At 42.0% G+C, this 22,743-nt stretch overlaps 1 protein-coding gene across 2 annotated transcripts in view; it reads left to right on the top strand.

The window, feature by feature from the left end:
• The window catches only part of itga9 (integrin, alpha 9), a 48,327-nt gene that overhangs the window by 5,382 nt on the left and 20,202 nt on the right, over positions 1 to 22,743 (top strand). For both annotated transcript variants that reach the window (XM_071527401.1, XM_071527402.1), the window contains exons 5-15: positions 1,051 to 1,118; positions 3,693 to 3,822; positions 3,920 to 4,005; positions 4,101 to 4,163; positions 4,689 to 4,826; positions 5,316 to 5,421; positions 6,810 to 6,904; positions 7,971 to 8,061; positions 8,466 to 8,511; positions 8,652 to 8,806; positions 10,754 to 10,914. In XM_071527401.1, coding sequence (XP_071383502.1) covers positions 1,051 to 1,118; positions 3,693 to 3,822; positions 3,920 to 4,005; positions 4,101 to 4,163; positions 4,689 to 4,826; positions 5,316 to 5,421; positions 6,810 to 6,904; positions 7,971 to 8,061; positions 8,466 to 8,511; positions 8,652 to 8,806; positions 10,754 to 10,914 — 1,139 coding nt within the window. The remainder of the gene's footprint in view (positions 1 to 1,050; positions 1,119 to 3,692; positions 3,823 to 3,919; positions 4,006 to 4,100; positions 4,164 to 4,688; positions 4,827 to 5,315; positions 5,422 to 6,809; positions 6,905 to 7,970; positions 8,062 to 8,465; positions 8,512 to 8,651; positions 8,807 to 10,753; positions 10,915 to 22,743) is intronic.

Genomic DNA, 22,743 nt, shown 5'->3' with positions numbered 1-22,743 from the left:
ATGCAACACATACACGAGACGGGACACATTGCTGAGACTGTATTTAGGGGGAGAGGGCTTGTACCCTCGTCTGTGGATGGGGAGTGGATAGACTTTGTCATGGCACATGATCTCCGCAGCCATCACCATGAGTTATGGAGCCCTTCCCCTGCCTCTGGCCTCTGACTGGTGTTTTGGCACTGAGGACTAGTAGCAGGAGAGGCTTGAAGTGCGCTCTCTCTTTTTCTCAGTCCAACACAAGTACTTTGGCAAGACCCAGCACCTTGGATTTTGAAGGCCACACAGTTGGTTAGGCTGAGGATTAAATATCCGACACATTGAGCATTCAGCCAATGGAGATGTAGAATTTGTATTCCCTCTGCACCTCTTTGCAAAGAAAAACATTTACATAAAGGTATAATTGTGATGCAGGCTTTGTTGAAAAACAGACGTTGGCTGGTTTTCCAAAACGTCGGTTGTGTTAGAGATGGGTTTGCATGCAAGGTAGGAGAAATGGCTTCCTGCTGTACAATTTGGTCATTTATGATTGTAATAAATCAAGTCAATTTATATTGCACTCTACCCTTGGTGGCCTGATTCGGACCTTTGCAACACTAAAAATCAAATTTCACTTGAAAAATAATATACTGTGTAAAATATTTAGCTGACTCATGCAAGTATGTTTTGATTTGTGACTTAGAGCTATTTAGCAAAGGCCATTTTATACCTTAATTGTGCTCTCAGGTCAGGATTTCACTTCCTTCCGTTCCTCTTGTTGCCGATGATTTCTGGAGAGGCCAGGCCCTTTGCATGGGGCCGTGTGTACAGTGCATTTTGCACTGATCCAAGCTCAATATTTTTTGTAACATGAGAGCAGTGTGTCCCCCCCCCAAGTGAGAGTTCTTGTTGAATGTGGTGTTGCACCCTTTTTCTCAGTCTGCTCTCTGCCCCCAGATTCCTCTTGGATGGGACTGCTACTTTGACTAGCTCCATATGGAATGCAGGAAGAACTCCAGTAAATGCTGGCTCAGGCACACAGTGAAATAATTTGTGGTTTGTTTTTTCTTACAGACTATAAGCAGAAGTATGGGGAAGAGCATGGCTCGTGCCAAGCAGGGATAGCGGGTGTTTTTACGGAGGTCAGTAACAGTGCATGTTCATCTTTTTAATCCATGTGATACCCTGTTTCTGTTAGTGTAGTCATACTGTTAGTTGTCTGCTCTTTGTCCAGACTCTGTTTTGTTGTCTGGCTGCTCACAGTTCCTCAACATCAGCTTCCAGAGATCAGCCAGTCCGCTGTTTGCTGACGTTTTTGTGTTAGAAACAATATTTTATCAGTAAATTTTGTTTTTTTATGCATTTGCTCAGTCTAAAGTATGATTAAAATTAACACTACCAGCAGCCCACCCACCTTCCTGAGTCCCAAAGTAATAGTTTCCTTACTTTTCATTGACTTTCTCCGGGATCCTGAAGATAGTTGCCTCTGAAGACCCAAGACTTTACATATGAAGTTATAGGGGAAATGGCATTTTCCCCCTTATTTGTAAGATTCCCCAAGCTGTTTAAGATGTCTACAGTTCTGTAAAGTCAAAATCCTAACATGTACATACTGTATGTATTTGTACCAAAGCAGCAAAGACTTCTAACTCCTAAGCCCTTGTTTCCATAGGCGGATAGGAAAGTCTACAGCGGCCTCACTTGACCTCTGGTCTCTTTCCACTAGATACTGTGTTTAAGGAAATAAAAGTTTCCTTCCCTCTGCAGCATAGATACACGTCAGGCACACTATCTTTTTTTCTTCACGTATTGTGTCGCCCACAGATGCAAAATACCTTTTTTATATCAACAATAGTGGTTAGAATAGTGAGCAGAGGTGGTGAGAGGAAGGTCAAATATATTTAACATTTCATACATGACAGGTAAAATGTACATATGGGAAAACTTTGAATTTGAAAAATGTGTATTTGATCAGTTTTAGACATTTTGTTTTCTATACATCGGTAATATAATATTTTCCTTACGGGCAACATGTTCAATAAGGGCCCTTCTCAAGTCTCAAATTACTGTTATGCTCAATTAAGGACATACAGTACAGTACAGTTTAGTGCACAGTAACTTAATGTAAAATGTGTCCTTGGGGCACATGAGTGCTCTTAAGGTGGAAGGAGTCTGACTAGGCGAGGATCCTAGCCTTTAATAATGAAGAGTCCAATTATAAAATGTGGTCATGTCATCCATGCTTTTTCTCTTCATTTTACTTCTGCTAAACATCATTTTCAAACTTCCTTGCAGGTCTTTTGCTAAGTTAAAGCACTTTTAGTTTATTTTATCTCCACAGAGATCCATATAGAAGTTGGAGTGCACATGCGCGCACGCACACACACACACACACACACACACACACACACACACACACACACACACACCACAAACTAAAGAGCACACTCACAAACATGCATACATGAAAAGAGGTTTTTCTTTTCCAGTCTATATAGTTAAATGCGGTCAGCTCACATGATCTGCATGCCAACTTGTTGAGCGTTTTACTACACATGCTCTGATGTGTTAAAATACAGTGTCAAAGAGCCTTTTAATGTCTTGCCCAGGGCCGTTATGAACACTCAGCATACTCTGAAGGCTTAGAGCAGTGTTTGGATGAAGGGTTTGGATCTAACACCTAATCAGTAGAATCTATCTCCATCTATCAGAACAGAATACCTACCACATCGCTGCCTCTCCCCACACACAGTGACTGAGTGTTTAGTTTTGTTTATTTATCACATCAAACATGATAAAATAATACTAAACTAAACTAAAATAACACTAAACATAAGCAGTGGAAGTACATTACATAAGATGGTCTATCGCCTGTCATGTGGAGCCTGTGATTAAAAAATAAAAAAGGCTTTTGGCTTCGGGAAAGAGGAGGCTTTGATTTGATTGCATGCTACCTCAGGCCAGTAAAGCTGGATTTCATAATGAACCAAAGAGAAACGAATCAAACACACTTTTTCCACACACTGGGAAAGTCAGTGTTGATCTGTTAAAGCCTTTGGACAAATTCTCCTCAGAGAATGTAAGGAATTTAAAGAAAGGATGGCCAGCTGTTAAACCTTATCCCTGTCTGAACCATGGTCCATATGCCTTGTGTGCAGATGTTTGACACCACAGCACAGGGAGTGCTCAATAAGGTCCTCATTGTGTTGTTTAGTGTGTTTGTGTGGAGGATGTGGAGCGGCCAGCAGTCACTTACTCTTATCAGCTGCAATCAGCTGCTGTGAGAGAGATTGCCTAGTTTCTGCTTTGGTTAAAATGAGGACTCAGGTGATCAATATTCTGTTTTTTTTGTAGTCGATGGAGCTGAACATGTTTGTATTCTACTTCTCCATTTTCCTAATTGTTATGTTCTGGGCCTCTTAATTGCTGCGAGCCGTGACAACACAAAGCTGTGAGCAACACATTTTACAGCTATCAATTTTGCTTGGGCTCCGAATTCCTCATAACATCAAAGGAGGCAGCTACAGCTGGCATGTTGTCTGGTGGTGTGGTTTAGACCAGATAGCACAAAGCAGTCTGTGGCCATTGGTTAACCAGAACTTCACCCAGCAGCATGTTTTTTCTTCTATTTTTCTTCAACCGGCTATGGAAGTGCAGATAGTATTATGAGCCATGCTCACAGGTCATTATCTGAATTTGGGGGGTTTCATTTTCAGGAGCTGGTGGTGATGGGGGCACCAGGGTCGTACTACTGGACCGGGACAATCAAGGTGTACAACCTGACTTCTGGCATCTTCTACAATCCCAACAAAGAAGAAGTGGACTCCCACAGATACAGCTACCTGGGTGAGAGCCAGTTAACGAGGACGACTGTGTTGCTTTTGCTCAAATCACGATTTCAAACACACAAGGGAACTCTAACTGTTCATGTCTGTGTTTCTAGGCTACGCTGTGACTGCTGGGCATTTCTCTTCTCCTAATGTAATAGACATTGCTGCAGGGGCACCTCAACACAGTGGTAGTGGAAAAGTAGGCACTTCGTATTATTTCTACATATGAAATCAAAGGTCTCTATTTCGCTCGCTACATTGATTTCCTTTTTTTTTTCCTTTTCTCTTGCTCAGGTTTACATTTTCAAAATTGATGGTGTGTCTTTGGTGAAGAGTTTTCAAGCCTCAGGGACAATGGTATGAGCTTGGACGTGGTCTTATGTTATTCAGAAGGTCTCAGCCCTGTTTCTAATCTCTATACATATTTTGAGTTGAGGCTTTTGTGTTTCTATCATCTCTATTAGAGGGAATACAACAGCATTTATTTAACCTACTCTCTCTCTGACATCATGTAGTTGATGCTTGTGATGCACAGCAGACACGCTCCCATAATCGCTTTGTGTAGGAACCACACTGTTTATGTCTGCGTTAAGTGTTTAGAGAGCAACAGCGGTTCGAAATAGAAGAGCTCTTGCCAGAAACTAGAGCCAGGGAGGTAGCTAATGCTTTCCGCTCAGAGTAAATAAAAGAAAATCGGGGTAGATCTTAGACCTAAGTTGTCCAAATATTCCTTTAATATCAGTATAGATTTGAAAGAGACAATAAATCCAGTCAGATTGTGAATGGGATGAACTGAGGAGAAGTGTCTGGAGGGGACGGGGAAAGTGGACCTCTTTGGCGATGTGATCTGACCCATTGCTCTGTGGCTCGGCTTGGTTCCAGATGGGCTCTTACTTTGGCTCCTCATTGTGTGCAGTTGATCTGAACCAGGACGGCCTGTCGGACCTGCTGGTGGGGGCACCCATGCACAGCCAGCTCCGGGACGAGGGCCAGGTGTCTGTGTACCTCAGCAAGGGCAACGTGAGTGGGATCTAGGGGGTCGGAGGGAACATGATATCATAACTTGCAGGTTTATTGTCCCGTAGTACAGTATGACCAATCGCTCTGTGACCTATACAGAAAGTGGTTTTCTGCACCATTATTATTATTATTATATACGATGTTGACCTTTCAGCTGTGTTCATGCTTGATTCGTTTCAGACCGTAGTTGTTATCATGTTATTAGAACGAAACACTGGAACATTATTTGATTCAGCAGTGAGATTATTTAACCAGCTAAGATTAGGGCTTCTGTTTGTACCTTTTATATCTGTGAGTTATTGCAAGAAAGTTGTAACTGTTTGGTTGTTCAGTTGTTTGGGTGAAAGCCAAATAAGGAAGGCCAAGGAATTTTATCAGAGAAACACTGGAGTAATTTCACATGTTCCTCAGCGTAGCGGTATTGGACGTTTCATTTTTCTTTTGCCAAGCCAATGTCTAAACTGTTATGTTGCCTGGTTCTGTTTTCAGGGTGTGATGGAGGAGGCGGGGCTCTTGAATGGGGACAATGCCTACAACGCACACTTTGGAGAATGCATCGCCGCAATTGGAGACATTGATGACGACGGTTATCAAGGTCAGTGCAAAGTAATAATGCCTTATAATGTATGATGAACTGCCTGTTTGAATGATTTAACAGGTTTTTCTAAAAAAAAAAGAGAGTGAACACAGGATCCCAGGAAAGTGCAGGCACACATGTGTTTCCATAGGCAAGAGACGTAACCACTCAACTATCTCTGGGCACGTTAACATTTTGTAACACTTGAGGGTGATTACTAGCCACTGGTCAGAGGTCAGAACACAGATAGGGTTTGTGTTTTCTGTTATAAGCCCTGTAATAGCCCTCCAGTGGTCTGTGAACTGATAATCCTGGCACTGGCAACCGCTGTGTAATAATATTCAGTGCCATTAGGGTAACATAGTTCTGTAGCCAAGTAACAAAGCTGTTTCCTCTGTCATCTGAAATGTAATAAGGTCATGCAGTTTATGTTCTTCACTATCTTGAACATCGGCCCACAAGCAAACGCTGGCTGGTTGAGATGCTCGGTAGGTGCTGCAAAACCCAAACATTCTCACAGACATTTTATTTTGATTATCCTGTGGCGAGGGGGGGGATCTTCAGAAAATATTGCCCTCTATCACCCGTGTGTGTGCATAATTATCCAGACACAAACCAAGTTATCCACACAACCAGACATACATTTACTCTGTTTTCCTGGCGCTCGCCGGCTTGGCTCTGAGGGCTCATCTTGGCGTGAGCTCTCACACTCGAGGCTGGAAGCTGTTCCCCGGCTTCATCTTTGTCTTAGATATGCTCCAAGGCCTGCAGCCTGGCACAATGTGTGTGGAGAATGATGGCAACTGGGAATTATAACTCATCAGGCCTTACGGAGTGCAGAAAGATTCGGACTAGCTCCATAACTGACACTAATCCATCATTACAACAGCTGCTACAATTTCATTTGAAAGAACTACTGTAGGAATCAGAATACACATTCGGTTTGACTCAAAGTGGCTTGATTAATGCTATCTCTATCTAGCTAGTTGATTATAGTGTAATATTCAGTAAAAGAGTGCTATTGACCCCTTTTTGCTCACTGCCATCTGCTTTGGTATGCCGCACTACATGGCAAGGAAGTGTTGTGGTTTCTAAAAGGAAAGTGCATATATGGCCTTTCTCTGGAGATGGGATAAGGGGACTTTGTTTCAATCCTGTTGCCGGCACTTTATAGTCTTGTTTCCACTCTCTCAGAGGTTTCACCAGCTTTTATGGCCGCTGACAACACTTAAGTGTCTATTAAGAGACTTACTGTAACAACGTGTTTCCCAGGCACTGGCCAGCTTAAAGTAAACAGAGGGTTAATGAAAATCTTTACTGACACACAGTCATATCTGTGCTCATTCATTGCTATGCAGACTTTTTACAGAAAACTTAACAGTTTTGTCATCTGTTTGTCTCGCTAGATGTAGCCATAGGAGCTCCTGAGGAGGACGACTATGGAGGAGCAGTGTATATCTACCATGGGGACGCCACAGGAATTATCAACAAATACTCCATGGTAAAGACACTTCCTAGTGTCAGACACAACATGACAAGGACCCATACTTTACTCTTAGGTCATTCAAAAACAACCACAGCATAGGATATAGACTCAAACAGAATTCATGTATTGAGATGATTGAATTCTGTGTGAGATGAAACAATATCACAGAAATATGATCCTCTTCTTTTCTCATTTCCCAATTTATTAGATACCGCATGGCTTCACCAACACATGCAGAGTTTTGTTCAACAACAATATGGCCTTTTTTGCATGTGTGTTGATGCAGCAGATGTTGAAGTCACTGACTAATGTGCGGTAAAGACCCAGGTGGTAATGCAGCCATGGGAATACATTTTCCACCCACATAACTCTGTATTAGGCGCTAGCAGGAGCTTGTTTTCATTAGCAAGTACAAAGCATTTCCATGCTGAAAATTAGCCCTTAAACTCCCACATACAGTAGTCCATCATCACTACTGAGATATTCTACGCTAAAATGCAATAGTCTCCCTTTTTGAAGCAATAACCTCACTGTTTCTGCAAGATTAAGGCACAGACAGTGGTGTGTTTCAGTAGCTGCTGCTAGTAAGTTGCTGTTGTGTGTTCCCTGGTAGGGCAGTGACAGATTGCCTTTGATTAATAATACACAGTGTGGTATTAATCAAAGACAAAGACCACTTTTTCATTTTCAGTTGTGTGGTCCTCTGTTTCTCAGTGGGTAGAGCATCTGCCAGAGTTAATGCTGATTCCCAAATGGGCCTCCCACGTTTAATGTATGCTCTCCATGGTTCCTCGAGGCTCTTTGGATAAAAGCGTTCACCAAGTGGCGTATGGGAACAAAAACCATGAACCAAAGGCTTATTTAACCAATTTTTTCATTAGAAAAATTTTGATCAAAATTCATTTTTTTGATTAAATAATTAATATATAATATTATAATAATATTTTTTTTACCCCCACTGTGTAATTTACCATTAATTAACTATGTAATTAACTATGTAAGTTTACCATTAATCCATGAAGAACAAAAAAACTATCCCCCACAAAGTGCCTGTTTTTCCATATGATATCATCTGTTACAGAGGCTGTCTGGACGGAGTATAAACCCTGGTCTGCAGATGTTTGGCCAGTCAATCTCCGGCAATGTGGACATGGATGGCAATGGGTACACAGGTATGGTCTCACCACACAGAATTAAGGCTTGAATTAATTTCCATACCAAGGCACAGGCACATCTGGAAAATATAATGAAGACATCAAATAGGAACAGGAGACAATTAAAACGTTGGTTTCCAGTTTTCCCCTCTTTCTCCTGCAATGGCAGAGAGACAGACTTGTGATACAGAGGCATCTTGTTTACTGAATTCCACAGTCGACACTCAGACTTGGTCAGCATTAACAAGAAACAAGTGGGGCTCTAATGTGAAAGACCTCTGTGTATTGTTTAGGCATCACAAGTGTGAAGAGCAATGTCAGACACACAGTTTTAGTTCTAGATCCTGCTCTAATATCTACATCTATCTATATCTATATCTTTTTGGCTTTCCACACCAGTCATGCTTATGTTTTCATTGCAGATGTCACTATTGGAGCTTTTATGGCAGACAGTGTAGTGCTGTTGAGGTGAGTAGCTGCGTCTGGCTTATTCTGTGTGAGACTGCAGTATTCTTGAAAGGCAAAGCACTACTTGTTGCTACTTGAGAGATATTTTAATGTCCAGTCTCGCCCACAATGTGTTGCTGTGTTGGCTGATGTGGCTGCAGGTCCCGGCCTGTCATTACCGTGGACGTCTCCATCTTCCTGCCCGTCTCCATCAACATCTCTGTGCCTCAGTGCCATGAGAGCCAACAGAACCTCAACTGCTTCAACGTCACTGTCTGCATGCGCTTCCGTGGAAGACAGCTACCCGGACAGATAGGTAAGGACTGCTCCTACTAAGGGAAACATCGAAAAAGTTATCTATGATTTCTATTGACCTCTATCTATGGCCAGAAGGAACTGAACATTGATAGGTTTCTGGGACAGGCCAACACCTCTCACCCCTTCCATCTCCTTGAATTATGGAGGCTTGTAATTGACACAAACAAGTCACAGGTAAGCTAGCTAATTAGAGTAGAGATCAATCAGAAATGTATACTGAAGAGGTAATATATCCTGATGCAAATACTGCAATAATAATAGTGTTTTTGGTTTTTTTTTGGCTTGAGACAAAATGTCTGGTGACACTCATTGCACTGTCCTCCATCAAGCAGCTGAAAATGCAAGTAGATTGGGGGAGGAGACATGGAGTGTCTTTAAATGGCAACAGGCAGGAAGCTTTTGTTCCAAAACTGAAAGTATGAGCCGGAAGTTTTGACAGCCACAAATCTCAGCACCTGGCGTATTGATCAACATTATCAACCCCTCGCAGATACTATATTATGGTCATTTTGTGTTCTGGAGCAGTAAAAATCTCACTCTCTGCCCCTTTAATGGTCATTCAAACTCGGGAACTTGTAAATAGGATTACACTGAGCAAGTTGCTCTGCATGGTCAGTATGGTTAGCGTTTGGCCAGTGGAGAACAGTCATTGTATTTGGCCGATGGTTACCCTTCGGTCCATGCTTACTATCTGGCCTTTGGGTGCGGTGTGTGTTGAGCGTGTGGGTGTGGTCCTGCTCCAGTGTTTGGGTGTGGCCATACACACACCCCCAGGGGAGCAGGAGTACCAGACTGGCGTTACATAATGAGTAAGACCTGGCCAGCAGGAATAAAGCGTCTCTGTTTGGCTATCTGGCGTACACCGTGGAAAGTGCAGCACCTCATGTTTGGTGACTCCCAGAATCAAACCCTCCTTTGCCTCCCTTGGAGTGAGGTCATGGTATTCCCTCTGTTGGACGCAGCAAACAGTAGGCTTTGGTTTGACTGGGGTGTGTTTGCCACCCCTCCCACTGTTTTACCAGTATGACACCCTCTTGAAGCAATTACTACAGACTGAGGCTGATTCATACAGCTGAACGGAGTTTAAATGGCCAGAGGCCCATATATGGATTTCTCGGAAACTCTGAAACATTCGTAATGTTTGACTTCATGCTCATGATTTCTCAATTCAAAATAGATTTGAAGTAGTTTGTTTCTAACCACCACCCAGGCCAGGGGTGGAACCAAAGGGAGTGTTGTTATTGCAAAGTTTTCTTTCACAGTTAGCAATATTAGAACTTTTCTGCCAGTTGGAAAATTCATTTCCTTTGTTTGTAAATCCTGGTCTGCTCACCTTAAGCTGCTGTAATGTCTGTACAAAAAGGCTGTCTTTGTATATAAGTACAGTGTTTTTCAGTAGTTATTTCAGCATAACTTCACGTCAAAAGAGTTAACCTCATAAAAAGTTATACTGTATACCTCATCTTTTTCTTTTCTTCTTTTTTGGCTTGGGGCTGTGTGCAGTACTGTTGTTTTTATGAGAGATTCAAATGATTCTTTGGCCTGAGTTTGGTGTTGGAATTGGAATGCATGCTTGGTTTGGTTTTCTGGTAATATCAATACAATCATGAGGAAAATGTATTGCTCATGCTGAGTCAGCGTGCGTCATAGGAGCAGCAGATGGTGAAATTACCTTAAATCAACTTAAATTAACAACACAACTTTGTTCATCCTCATATAGCATGAATTAAAGGATTGTTGTTTAGTAATTTAGGTCACAATTTCCCCTCTGACTCACATTTATTTGACAGCGATAGTAGATAATTTATTTTTTCTGATGTTTTTGTGGCTTATTACCATGAAACCAAAGCCTGCATTCTGCAAGTGGTTCTCAAGATAATCTCTGGTCAAAGAGCCATCACTGTCAGTTGATCTTTTGTGTAATGGCGCTTCTGTCTCTCCTCAGAGCTGCTGTACAACCTGACAGCTGACGTGGATAAGAGACAGAAGAGCCAGCCTTCCCGGGTCTACTTCTCTCAGAACGGAGCTCAGATCAGCCTCCTGAGCCACCAGCTCAGCCTGGACATCAACAAGGAGGAGTGCCAGCGCTACACTGCCTACGTTAAGGTAAGTTCGAATAGTCGGTAGTGTGTGTGTGTGTGTGTGTGTGTGTGTGTGTTTGTGTTTGTGTGTTGCGTTGTCCATGTGCCGCTGTGTACTCATGTCCTCAGCTGATCTCTCGGTTGCTTTCTCATGACCTAGAGTGCACTCACCCTGCCATGTTGTTCTGCGATATGAGTTATTTGGTTATGTGGTTGATGTTTTTTTTGTGTTTTTGTTGGAGAGCCAAAGTGCAGTTTCCATATTATTCTAGCTAATAAGTTTGGACAGCCAAAAAAAAAAAAAAGGAAAATCAAAACTGAAGACGAAGAGAGGAAGGGTCATCATATAGGCTATAGTGCTGTAAGAGCGTTGACTGCCGTAACTGAACACTGTTGGTTTGCCTCGCAGCAGATCAACAGGCATCTGCTGGAAAGCTATTTGTGTCACCCTGCTGGGTTAGGGCAAAGGTAACAGTCAGGCGCTTGATGGTTCGTGAAAGCACGTTACACTGGGAGTGTGTGTTACCAGCCTCAAGTGTGTCCCTGCAGAAATTGACAGAAACAGGAAACAGAGTCTCCTTTGTCGCCCCATAGTCACTCTATTGTGTTCGGCAGCCATTTAACCGTGCAGCCACACAGAGGGTCCGCGTCCTGAGGGCACCGTCCATGTTTCACCTCCTCTAATACGGAGGCCCGCATTAGGCCTGTAAATTTCACTGGCATTCGTAACTGTGCACTCCAGGCACTTTCTCCGTGGGAGGCAGAGCTGTGGAGTGAGGGGGGCTGTCATTACCGCGCCTGCCTCTCCTCGTTCGACCGTGCGGACTGCGATAAGTGTATATCACACAGAACAGTTGTAGCAATAAACTCCTTCATTCGTCACAATACACACATCATAGTTATAGAGGCGTCCGCCGTGAAGCCTGGCATGTGTTTATCCAGTCTCTTCAATAAACCTGGATCATTTTGCCGAGCTTAACTCGTTTGTAAATCTAACATTTCACATTTAATTTTCTGCTCGCCTACGTTTCACTACACCTGACATTAACAGCAGGATAAGCCATGTAAGTAGTGTTTCTGCCTAAAGTAAATCTGACATTTCAACACTTTAACCAAACATCTTCAGGTTTGTGGGTGGGCAAGTGAATTACCACTTAGACATGGTCCCTAGCTGCCACATACTGTATATGTGGCATCTCTCTAGCTGTGAGATAAACACACTTCATTTTAAGTAATACTATGACAGCCATCCATCAGACCAGAACTACATATTACTGTAGAGACGAGCTGTATTTTGCAGTTCTGGTAGTTAGTTCAATCACTAATGTTACTGGGTGTAATCACACTTTGGCAATGTTGTTATGAGATGAGTAACGGTTGTACTATACAGATGCCTACTTCAAGCATACACCATTACATCTGTTGTCCGTAAATTTGAATTTGGATTGGCTGGTTTGTATGGAGTGAGCGTGGCATGTCTGCCACCGTAGCTGTTTAGTCTAGCCAAGCAGCCATAGTTTGTTGATTGATATATTTTCCCCTGTTCATTGTGTGGATTATTATCCTATCAATCTATGTGGCCATGAAGTCCACCTGCTCAACAGCAAAAAGCAGAGATGAGAGGTTCACGGTTACCAAAGACTAACAATGGCAAGCCACACAGCAAGGTAAAGGCATAGAGCCCAAAATCCAGTTGACCACAGCCTTACCACACTGTTTATGAGCCGAAGGACCTTAGATATGTATGATAGAGGAAAAGTAAAGGGAACAAAGATTATGGCCCGGCTTGATAACGGTCTGCCGTTGACTCTTTGGGTTTATCATCATATGTGTTTGTCCAGAGCCTCAGGGAAGAGCCGGAGAATCACCATAATCAGAAGTGATCTGGCTCCACTCTGGGAGAGGGTCTAGTCTGTTTGGCCGATCTCATCATTTATCTTGCTCATGTGTCTGCCCACATGAGCCAGTCCTCCCATTCCCTAGAAGAGGTATGCTAATGGAAACCAGCTGGTTGCCCGACTGCATCGTCAGGGGGAGCCGGCACCCCCCCCACCCCACCCCCTTCTAAAACATACAGTGAAAACACAGGATAGAGGCTAGCGTCACAGCAGGGTGCCGGGCTGGTGTTGTGTCAACTGGAGCTCCACGCTGGCACTGGTGATGGAAAACCCGCGCGTCAGGGTTGATTGCTCAGCCCCTGATGCATGAGGGCCGGTGGAAGCAGTCCAGGAGCTATTCTGAGCCGCTCTCACGTTCGTAACTGCTCATACACTGACCATTTGTCGACCCCACTTGCCGACCATATAATTTAAACACGTTTAAAAGACCTTTGACTTGCCATTAATGTTAGCAGCAGAACTTAATCGCATGCGGTTAAAGTTCGATTTGTTCTGCATAATGTAAATTTAGCAACAGCACTGGAAAAGACAGGCTCAATTTTCACTGGCTGAAATCTAGTAAAAAGCTGGAATGGCCACTCAGTAAATCACATAGTTTTACAGAACACTAGGGCACATCACAACACAGAGAGCACAGAGTACAGAAGTTAATAGTTCAATCATAACATTTTTTTCGAAAGTAATTCCTCCTGAAATTATGCAAGTCTTTCATGTTGATCATTTTAAACATGTTTTCATTGGCAAGAACTAACCGCATACCAGACCTCCAGATGGTCTTTGTTTGGTTATTTTTAGCTAAATAAACTACACACAGCCTTTTACTTCAGTTGTACCTCACATTTAGGGAGGGAAAACAGTTCCCCGCGATGATGACTGCTGCATGATTAGGGCTCAGATGACCAGGAGGGCTGTGCGTGAGACGGGAAGGAGTAATTTAACAAAAGCACAACACCTACTTATTGGTAAATTCTTCAGTTGGATGTATTATGTTAAGTAATTTTGTGCAATTGGCACATTATCTTTTTATTTGTTGTTTCTCAACTTACTGTGCCAGACAGACCGCTTCCAGTGGAATAGCTTGCAGGTTTGGAGCATTATTCATCTGCCGCTGGATGCCTCACCAGTTTGATTTTTGTAACACCCCCAAGGACAGAACTGTGCAAACACCTCTGACCTTGGCAGCCAACTTTTAATAAACACACATACTTAATTCCTATAGTGTGTTGAACATGTGCCACACTGTATGTAAAATGGAGTGTGATGAGGAACACACTAGTTACAGGAACCCCAAGTCAAAGAAGGGTCACCAAGGCTGCCATGAAGGCAGTTCAGTTCTCCATACCAGATAAATATTCACATCAGATTCTGTATTCAGTGGTTTAGCTATGTGTGCAGTAGGGCTGGGCGATATGGACCAAAAATCATATCTCGGTATTTTTAGGCTGAATGGCGATACACGATATATATCTCAGTATTTTCTACGAAGTGGGCTAAATGTTCAGTTGTAAGTCAAAGCCACATGTGAGATGTCACAAGCACTTTCATTAAAACAAGACTTTGATCAAAATAAAATGCAAAAACAGGGTTTCCTTCCCTGTTTTAGAACAGTCTGGTAAGTTCAGAAAATTACATCACTTTATTGTAATGCAGCCTTTAAAACCAGGAAAAGACAACACTTATGCCATATCACGATATTACGATATCCAAAATCTAAGACGATATCTAGTCTCATATCACGATATCGATATAATATTGATATATCGCCCAGCCCTAGTGTGCAGCTATATGCTGAATGGATTACCTCAGTGCCCATAGCTATATGATGCAGCGGGTGTAATGATAAAATTACCGTGCAATATATGTCTTGCTGCAAGATACAGTGCATTCATTATTCAATGCGTGAAGTACCATTTGGCTATAGAGTATCTTTTAGTGTTCCCTTAGTTTTGACTTATTGTACGTCTTAGTAAACATGACATTTTAAGTATTGCTTTGTGATATGTTCAGCACTGCTTCCAAACTATTTCTGTGATCACATCACATGGCGTGTTTACAGCCTTGGCAATTTATTCGGCGTCGTATATGTGTTTATATTTCAGCAGTGCCATCACTGTGTCATGCACGTGAGCCTTGAAATCGTGCCAAGGGCCAGTGCATTTGTGGTGGTGAGTGGTATTGTGTGGCTCTGTAGATGCATCACAGTCTCCAAGGAAGAGCTAAAATAGGCAGCTGAAGCCCTGCCTGTAACAGTTGTCTGTTTAATTTAGCTCGTAAAGTATACTCCTCTTGGTGCCCCTGTTCTCTAACCTATATTCCACTCGGTGTGTGCCCTATATCTCATGTCCCCATAACATTTCCCTGGCACCATGGGGGTATTTAAAGGTCCATCAAACCCTATTCTGATGGCTGCTGCTGCTAGTGGGGCATCTCCAGGGTGGACATCAATCTGTCGGAGCTAAATGTACTGGAGCCATCTCCAGTCTCATATGTCTGATTAGAGAGAACTAGATGAGGCCGACATGTTGGGCTTTTATGACACAACTTATGAGATCTGCTTTTTCATGAGAGAAGCTGTTCATACTGGATAGATGAGCTGATTATGGTCTATTAAGTCACAGAAAGAACTTTTCTCACTACCTCTGCCAACAAAGTTGTTTGTCTGTTTGTCTTTTTATAGCAAGCTATCTCAAAATCAGATTTGGCTGAAATTTGGTGGACAGAAAGCCCTTGGCCCGAGGGTCAGTTGATTAGATTTTGGTGGTGATCCCGATCTGGGATTTCCACCATTAGACAATTTTTGTTTTTTAAGCCATAACTATTATGCTGCATTCAGGTGCTGGTAGGAAAGTCCAACATCCAGGACTTCCAAGTCGGCTGCTAAACAGCATTGCATACACATGCTATTTTGGTTGAAAGTCAAACGCGGAAGAAAAACGATAACCACACATAAACCTTCATGGAGCTTTGCGAGTTGGAGTGTTATTCAGCATTGGCGGACGTTTGTACTCTACTGAGTGCCTTCTAGTTCATTAATATACAGCTTCAGGTCGACTCCTGCAATGTAGGACATGCTGAGTGAATGTATACAAAAGTGGCAGAATGCTGAATGTATATATACTGTATGGAGTGATATGCATAGTTGACTGTTTATATCTTGCACTGTCCGCTTGCACTGAGTGTGAAATCCTGGTACCATGTGTGCTTCAATCTTTTTGTGTTACTTTGGTAGTTGTCCCTGTTATATGTACGTATGTAAATCTTTATTTTTTTGTACTTTTCAAAACCAGGGCTGCAAAGCACCTCACAAAACAAAAGGAGCAACAACAGTGTAAAAGAAACGTAACAGAAATAGAATAGACACCGGCATGACAGATACATTATGATACTGTATTTTGATAAAGTGATTCTGATGTACAGTTTTGATCGATGGAACCAGATCAGCATCCTCTGGACAGTTATCACTGACACTACATGAACAATATTGACACTGAGACTGGCCATTGAATTTCCAATCTCCACAAGACTTGGATCAAATACTTTTTGTAGTTTATTTCAGCTTACCTTGGTGCCAGATAGAGTATGCCACATAGGACACAGTAACCAGTGCCAGAAAGTCTAGACAATCACATGAAAGTATTTGAAAGTCAATGTAGAACACATTTCTGTGATTGACAAGTTACCTGTCAGTATTTGAATTGCGTGAAGCGGTGAAACCCACCAATCAGCTACTCCAAGTGGGTCAAAACATATATCAAAAATGACTTACAGTTACTGTTTGACCGAGGTCTGCTCTCCATAAAGAGACACAGGGAAACTTGGAGAGTAAACCAGGAGTTAGCTGCATCCCAGAGAGTCCCAGAGACGCAGCACTGGCACGTGGAAACTTGGAGCCTGGCTGCCACACTGCCTGCTTTGTTTGCCTCTTTACAGTTCGACAGAAATGTGCAATTCCCTTGATGCCATTCCACTGGTTTCATTTACCCCAGGCCAAGAAAGCTGATACAATGAAAGTATATAGCAGGAAGGTAATCATATCCAGCTGTCTTCTATTACACACGGCAGCAAGTCAAGCACCTATTTATAAAGAATAGGACGGAAAAAAATTAAAATATACTAGAGTAGGTACAAGAATAAATCGAGTGGAAAAATGGCATAGACGCTGTCATATAAATAATGTCAGTTAAATGCTTTGTCTGTAAGTATTAGTCTTAATGGCAATAGCTGGATCCAGAAAAAAATAGATTATTCATACTAATTTTAGCACAGGGTTGTATTCTGGTCAGGATTTCCCTAGATGGTTGTGCCAGAGTGAACATTACTCAGTTCTTTTCCAGGCTTGTTTTGGGAGAAACAGCTAATAGACTTGTTTTACTGTTCAAAATGAGGCATATTTCACATGAAGTTGCTTCTCACTCCTGTACATTAAAGATGTAATTGCCGCAATATTTTTGGTGTGGCTTCTCATTAGAGTGACTTGGTGTTGTTGCTATAGTAAATCCATTGTTGTTACTCATATCAAGACCAACCAAATGTTGAGCTGTTTTTTATGATTTGTTGATTTTGGCAGCTCAGCACGCTGGGCAAAATGTTTCCTCAGTCTGCTGGCCACGTTACTGCCACACGATGCCACCACAAAGCACCGCAATGGGTGGCCAACTCTGACCAAAATGAAAGAGTTTCCCAAGCCATGTTTCCCACTTCCACTGCAGAGGAAATGTATATGCGTGTGTGTGTGTGTGTGTGTTGAAGAAAGGATAGATGTTGAATAAGAAGCGCAGGTCCTGGGCTGCAGTTACTTCATCACTCGTTCTTCCTCATGATGCTTCCTTTTGAGAACCTGTCGATGACCCCTCTTATCTCCTCCCACTACTTGACCCATTTGTTAATGAAAGCGTGTATTTCTGCTATTGTGGCGTCAGCATCATTATTCAGCTTCCTGTGTACGGGCTGGGTCTGCCACAGTGGAAGTGAGGCATATATACACATCTGAGACATTTGTTTATGTGCAGCTGAGCCTGTAACCTGGCTTCATAAGGTGAATTTGACAGATTTGTATTTGTGTGCTGCAGTTTTATCTGGGCGTCGTCTAAAAACAATGGCCCCAAGAATAACAATGAGGCAAAAAAGTGCCCCAGATTTCGTGCATAGTGACCAAATCAGCTACAGGAAGCATCTGGAGGCCTCCTCTATCACCAGGATGGAACAACCTCAAACACACAGATAAAACTGCACAGTTTAGAGCAGATCTTCCCTGCTGGTATCTAATCTATCAGAGCGTTGTTTTCTCCTGAGATCACACCAGAAGTTTTCTACAAAAGCATGTGAATACAGGTCCATCTGAACTGTCATGGCACAGAATCTGCAATTGTAAATGTAATAATTCCATTTTATGTAATTATGTTTTTTGGAAACATTGCATTTCTCAAATTAAATGCATAAGAGTGCAAATAAAAAAGCTTCCTGTTTATGCAGCCAGAAAGATTATCAAGATGCTGAAGGAACTTCATCTCTCAAAGAGAGGAAGTCCTCAGACGCTTGTTGTTGTTGTTGTCGGGTCAAAACAGCAACAGCCTCTGTAATAGAATTCTGATGATGTAAGTTAGTTTGTAAGTATGCAACCAAACCGCACCCAGTGAAACATTACCTCAGTTCACTAGATGCATGAACTGGACAGTTTGGACACAATATCCTATTTAGTATTATTATTATTATTATTATTAGTAGTAGTAGTAGTAGTAGTAGTAGTAGTAGTAGTAGTAGTATTACTAGTATTACTATTATTACTAGTATTCATATTATTGTCGTTGTTGTTGCTGTTATTGTTGAGTTGTTGTTATTATTATTAACACCACCACCACAGGTAAAAACAACAACAACAACAATAATAGAGGCTAATGTAGTGACTGAAATCACACTGTTTTAACCTCTATATGCTTCTCAGTTCTCAAGACCCAAAGCTGCTTCCTTAAAAGGATCTCATCTGGATTCTGCAAGGTTTTCTTTTTTTTTTTTTTCAGCACTAGGTTTGTTTTGCTTTGTTGGAGGGCCTTGTGTCCTTGTGGTGACTCCACACTCCTCAGCCTGGTTCAGTTACAGTAGAGATCAGCGAGGGAGTGAAGGTAGACAGACATGATGATGGGAGTCCTGCAGGTCTGGAATTCTGGGAATGAAGCGGCAGTAATAGAGGACTTTGCGCACTTATTTTCCCTCCGGGTTCTGCTGTGGCGCTGTGGAGTGTCCAGAGGTCAGCTCTATCGCTGTGCACACACACGCTAGGCCCGTTTCAAGAGATTCAAAGCTTGTAGGAAGTAACGCTCTCAAATTAGATGACATAATGATTCCGAAAATAGCTCCGAAGCCAGAGATGTGTTGAGAATTTCAAAATGCGAGGGGGTTATGTGAGAAACTGGGATGTGAGGGAATACAGCTGTGTATATTTAGGTGGACAGTTGGATTTCAGCTCAGTATTATAGCACAGTTACATGTCAGCACTGGCATGAAATCAAGTAGTTGTTGATAGAATGTCCTATTAATAACAGGTTGATGATTTTGGTATGTTTTTAGCAGAAAACCTATCCTATCTGCCAGTTTCCAGCAGGGAAGCGAGGTGCCTTTCTCTCCTCCTTTATAAATCCCAGCTGTGGTTTTAACTGTTCAAGGGTCAAATGTTGAATGCCTTCTTCATGATGCATGCGCGACCATAAAAGTTTCCTGTAATTTGTGTTTACGTGAACATTGTTTCAGAAAGCAATAAATTCATTCTGCTCGGATTCTCATAGGCATAAGCGATGTGTATCTCCTTATCTGCACCCCTGGGCTCTTTATTGGCTGCAAGCTTATTGTATGTCTAAAGTAAAGAGGTGTGTGTGTGTGTGTGTGTGTGTGTGTGTGTGTGAGAGAGAGAGAGAGACCTACTTCAGGAAGTTAATATTTTGATGAGAGTGTGATATGTGTTTTTGTCAACAGGGCAACAGGGTATTTATTGGTGTTTATTCATGAAATAGCCTCATGCATGACAGTACAGATGGTTTACGTTTCCTGTCAGTTAAGTGATAGTCCGCTATAAAGTGCTCTTTCCCCTAAAGGACAGATTTTCTCTTTTCACCAGGGGGAAATATGCAGCGCGTGTTTGCTCATGGGAGACATTACAACACTCTGCCACATGCAGCAGCACTCAGTACTGCTGAAGGTTAGGGTTTGTTTGATTTATCTGTTTAAAGGAAACATCAACCCAGATAGTACACAGGATTTATATGGTTCACAATGTTCTGTCTTTGAGTAAAGTACAGCAGTACATTCTATTGTGTTCTATTGGTTTTTTGAGTTCAGTTCAGGGGGATTCTTAATGAATGGCTCATTCTGATCAGGCATTAGTCACAGCTTTTTACAGGGTTAGATCACAGTTTTGTTTCAGGCAGTTTTTGAAACTTATAGAGAAACATCATAGTCATTCACTGCAAAAACAAGTCATTTAGTCTCAGATTCAGCCTTCAAATCTTAAGAGAAAAATTCTGCCAATGAGGTGATATAGTTTCCAGTGCAGTTTCACTTGTTTCAGGAATTTTCTAGAAATGAGTGTCAATATCTTGAAAGTCAGAATAAGGCAGATCACTGCACTAGTATCAAGAAAATGACACTTGATTGTACAAAATCCTTGAAACAACTTGATTTGCATTGGCAAGAAGTCAAATTCTTCTTGAAAATCTAACCCCATTGGCAGATTTTTTCACTTATTTTAAGAAAATTTGGATTTTATGACTCAATAATAGACTAAATGACTTTTTGCAGTGTCGGAGTCTATTAATATTTTACAGGATGTGATGTTGACTTTAGCGCTTTTTGGCAAGTCAGAATTGGGGGTAAGACACATGCACAGTGCTTGGGGAATGTACAGTCTGTCATGGGTGAAATGTGACAGACTCACACATTGTACTTGCAATTCTGATGGGCTGTGACAATATTGTCCTCTCCTCGTTCTTTCTCCTTGTCCCACAGCAAGGTCTATCAATTAGTCTGCCAATTACTCCCAGTTACAATCAGTTCAGAACCCTGTAAACTCTCACTGGACCTGACTGACCACTAGATACATATCTAACTAAATTAGCTTGACTACAAAACTATTCCTGGAACTGTAAGCTCTCAGAAATAATTTTTACCTTTTGCACTGTCACACAATGTACAGTAAATTGCCTGCCAGCTGCATCTTTTTTTTTTTTAGAAAGCTTTGTCAGTTTGATTTGTTTCTGGAAACAATGTGTTTTGATGCACAACAGGTTCTGGAGTTGAAGACTGTGATTTATTAAGCATTCAGGTTGGTGCCTGAACCTGGACAGACATCTGAGAATCTCTACCTCTATTACTAACATCAGGCAGACTCAACTCTTCTCCACTGCCCGGAGTAAACATGGCTCATGTTGAATGGGAAAGGCTTTCAAAGGCATGCTTCATACATTTGGTATGATTGGTTGTCTGGCATCTTCACATTACTAAGAATGATGTGGTTTCGAACAGGCTGAAAGTATCAAAGCCCAACTTCATTGTTTTCTTGACTTTTTGTAACTTTTTCTTTTACCCAGACAAGCCAATTAAGCACATGTTTTATTTAGAGTGGTGGTCTGAATAAAGCCTGAAGCCCTTTTGCAGGCAGACAAGAGAATTGTAATTACATACAATACATTTAAGAACTTACAGTAGAGACAACAACAGATAACTGCAACAAAGCAAAAATTATGAAACAACAGACTTGACAAAAGGCAGAACCACTTCTCATTTGGCATGACAAGCCATAAGACAACAAGGACACAACATAGGTATAGACTATTATTTACAGGTATAAACACACATGCACAGGTAAAGAGCAATCAACACATAGTTAAAATGACAGAACAAGAGGGATGGAGGCACACAAATGAGGGATATTGCTGCGTCCGGAAGCAACTGCACTCATTCTCACTCAGCGATCCTTGACAAAGACCTTGACAGATGTTATCTAGATAAAATACTGTCACTGGCAACAGCAAACTGATATGAAGAGGTCCTTTAGGGATTTTAACAGGATGCAATGGGTATATGGGACGTTGTAAGTTATGGATGAGGCTCGTAGCAGATAAGTAAAGGGGAGTAAAGGGGAGTCAAACCAAGAGGAATCCTGTGAATGAGTATGAGCCAATGGATTTGTCAGCAGCTATGTAATCTTTTCTAGTTTAAGAATAGAGATTGCAGTGGTGTCTTGTAAGAAGCTGTGTTGACAAACTGGATGTCGGCGGTGCGGAGCATCTGACGCTCACAGGCACCCTTATCTCCTTTGATCTGTCTATCATGTCACTGCGGTGAGGATGATGTAGGAGAATGAGGATCAGTCAGATGGAATGAAGAAAGAGCTGTTTATACTTTGATTGTTAAAAAGGTTTTCCAGCCAAAATGGTTGGAAGATACTATCTGCTACCATCTCCGACTCCCACTACACAGTCTGTCACTCAAGCTTAGTCTATTGGCTTCTCAACATCTGGTGTTTCTCCTCCCCTCTTCTGAAGGGCCGTGACTGGTTCCATTTGAGGAAAGCAGCAGCTATAGTTTGCCCTGACTAGTAGTCTATCTGGCAAAGAGTTCAGCGCTAAAAATTTCAGAAATGGTCTCACTATCCCCTTCTCTGTTAGGATTCAACGAGAAGGCGAGATAAGCTGCTTAAGTGCATGGATCCCATATGCTGGAGACATTAGTGTAAATACTTTCAGGATATTTCAAGTAGTCTCTGTGTATGTCACACTGTACACACATAGCCTTAACCCGAACCCTGGCACTTCACAGGTTAAATCCATCCATCACTCAACTAAAAAGCCTTTTTCCATTTAACCTAAGATTCCCTGGCGTTTAGCCATTGAGTGAAATAGCCTCAACCTGCAAGTCATCCAAACAGCCATTGTCCTAAAAAGGAGGAGTGTGTGTGTTGCCCTCAC

Source organism: Centroberyx affinis, unplaced genomic scaffold (genome assembly GCF_046629955.1).
Source record: "Centroberyx affinis isolate AG114_WGS23_722 - 3 ecotype Tasmania unplaced genomic scaffold, CSIRO-AGI_Caff_v1 ptg001528l_1, whole genome shotgun sequence".
NCBI lineage: Eukaryota > Metazoa > Chordata > Actinopteri > Beryciformes > Berycidae > Centroberyx > Centroberyx affinis.
Note: the sequence above shows the minus strand (reverse complement) of the source record. Positions and strands in the feature narration are given on the sequence as shown.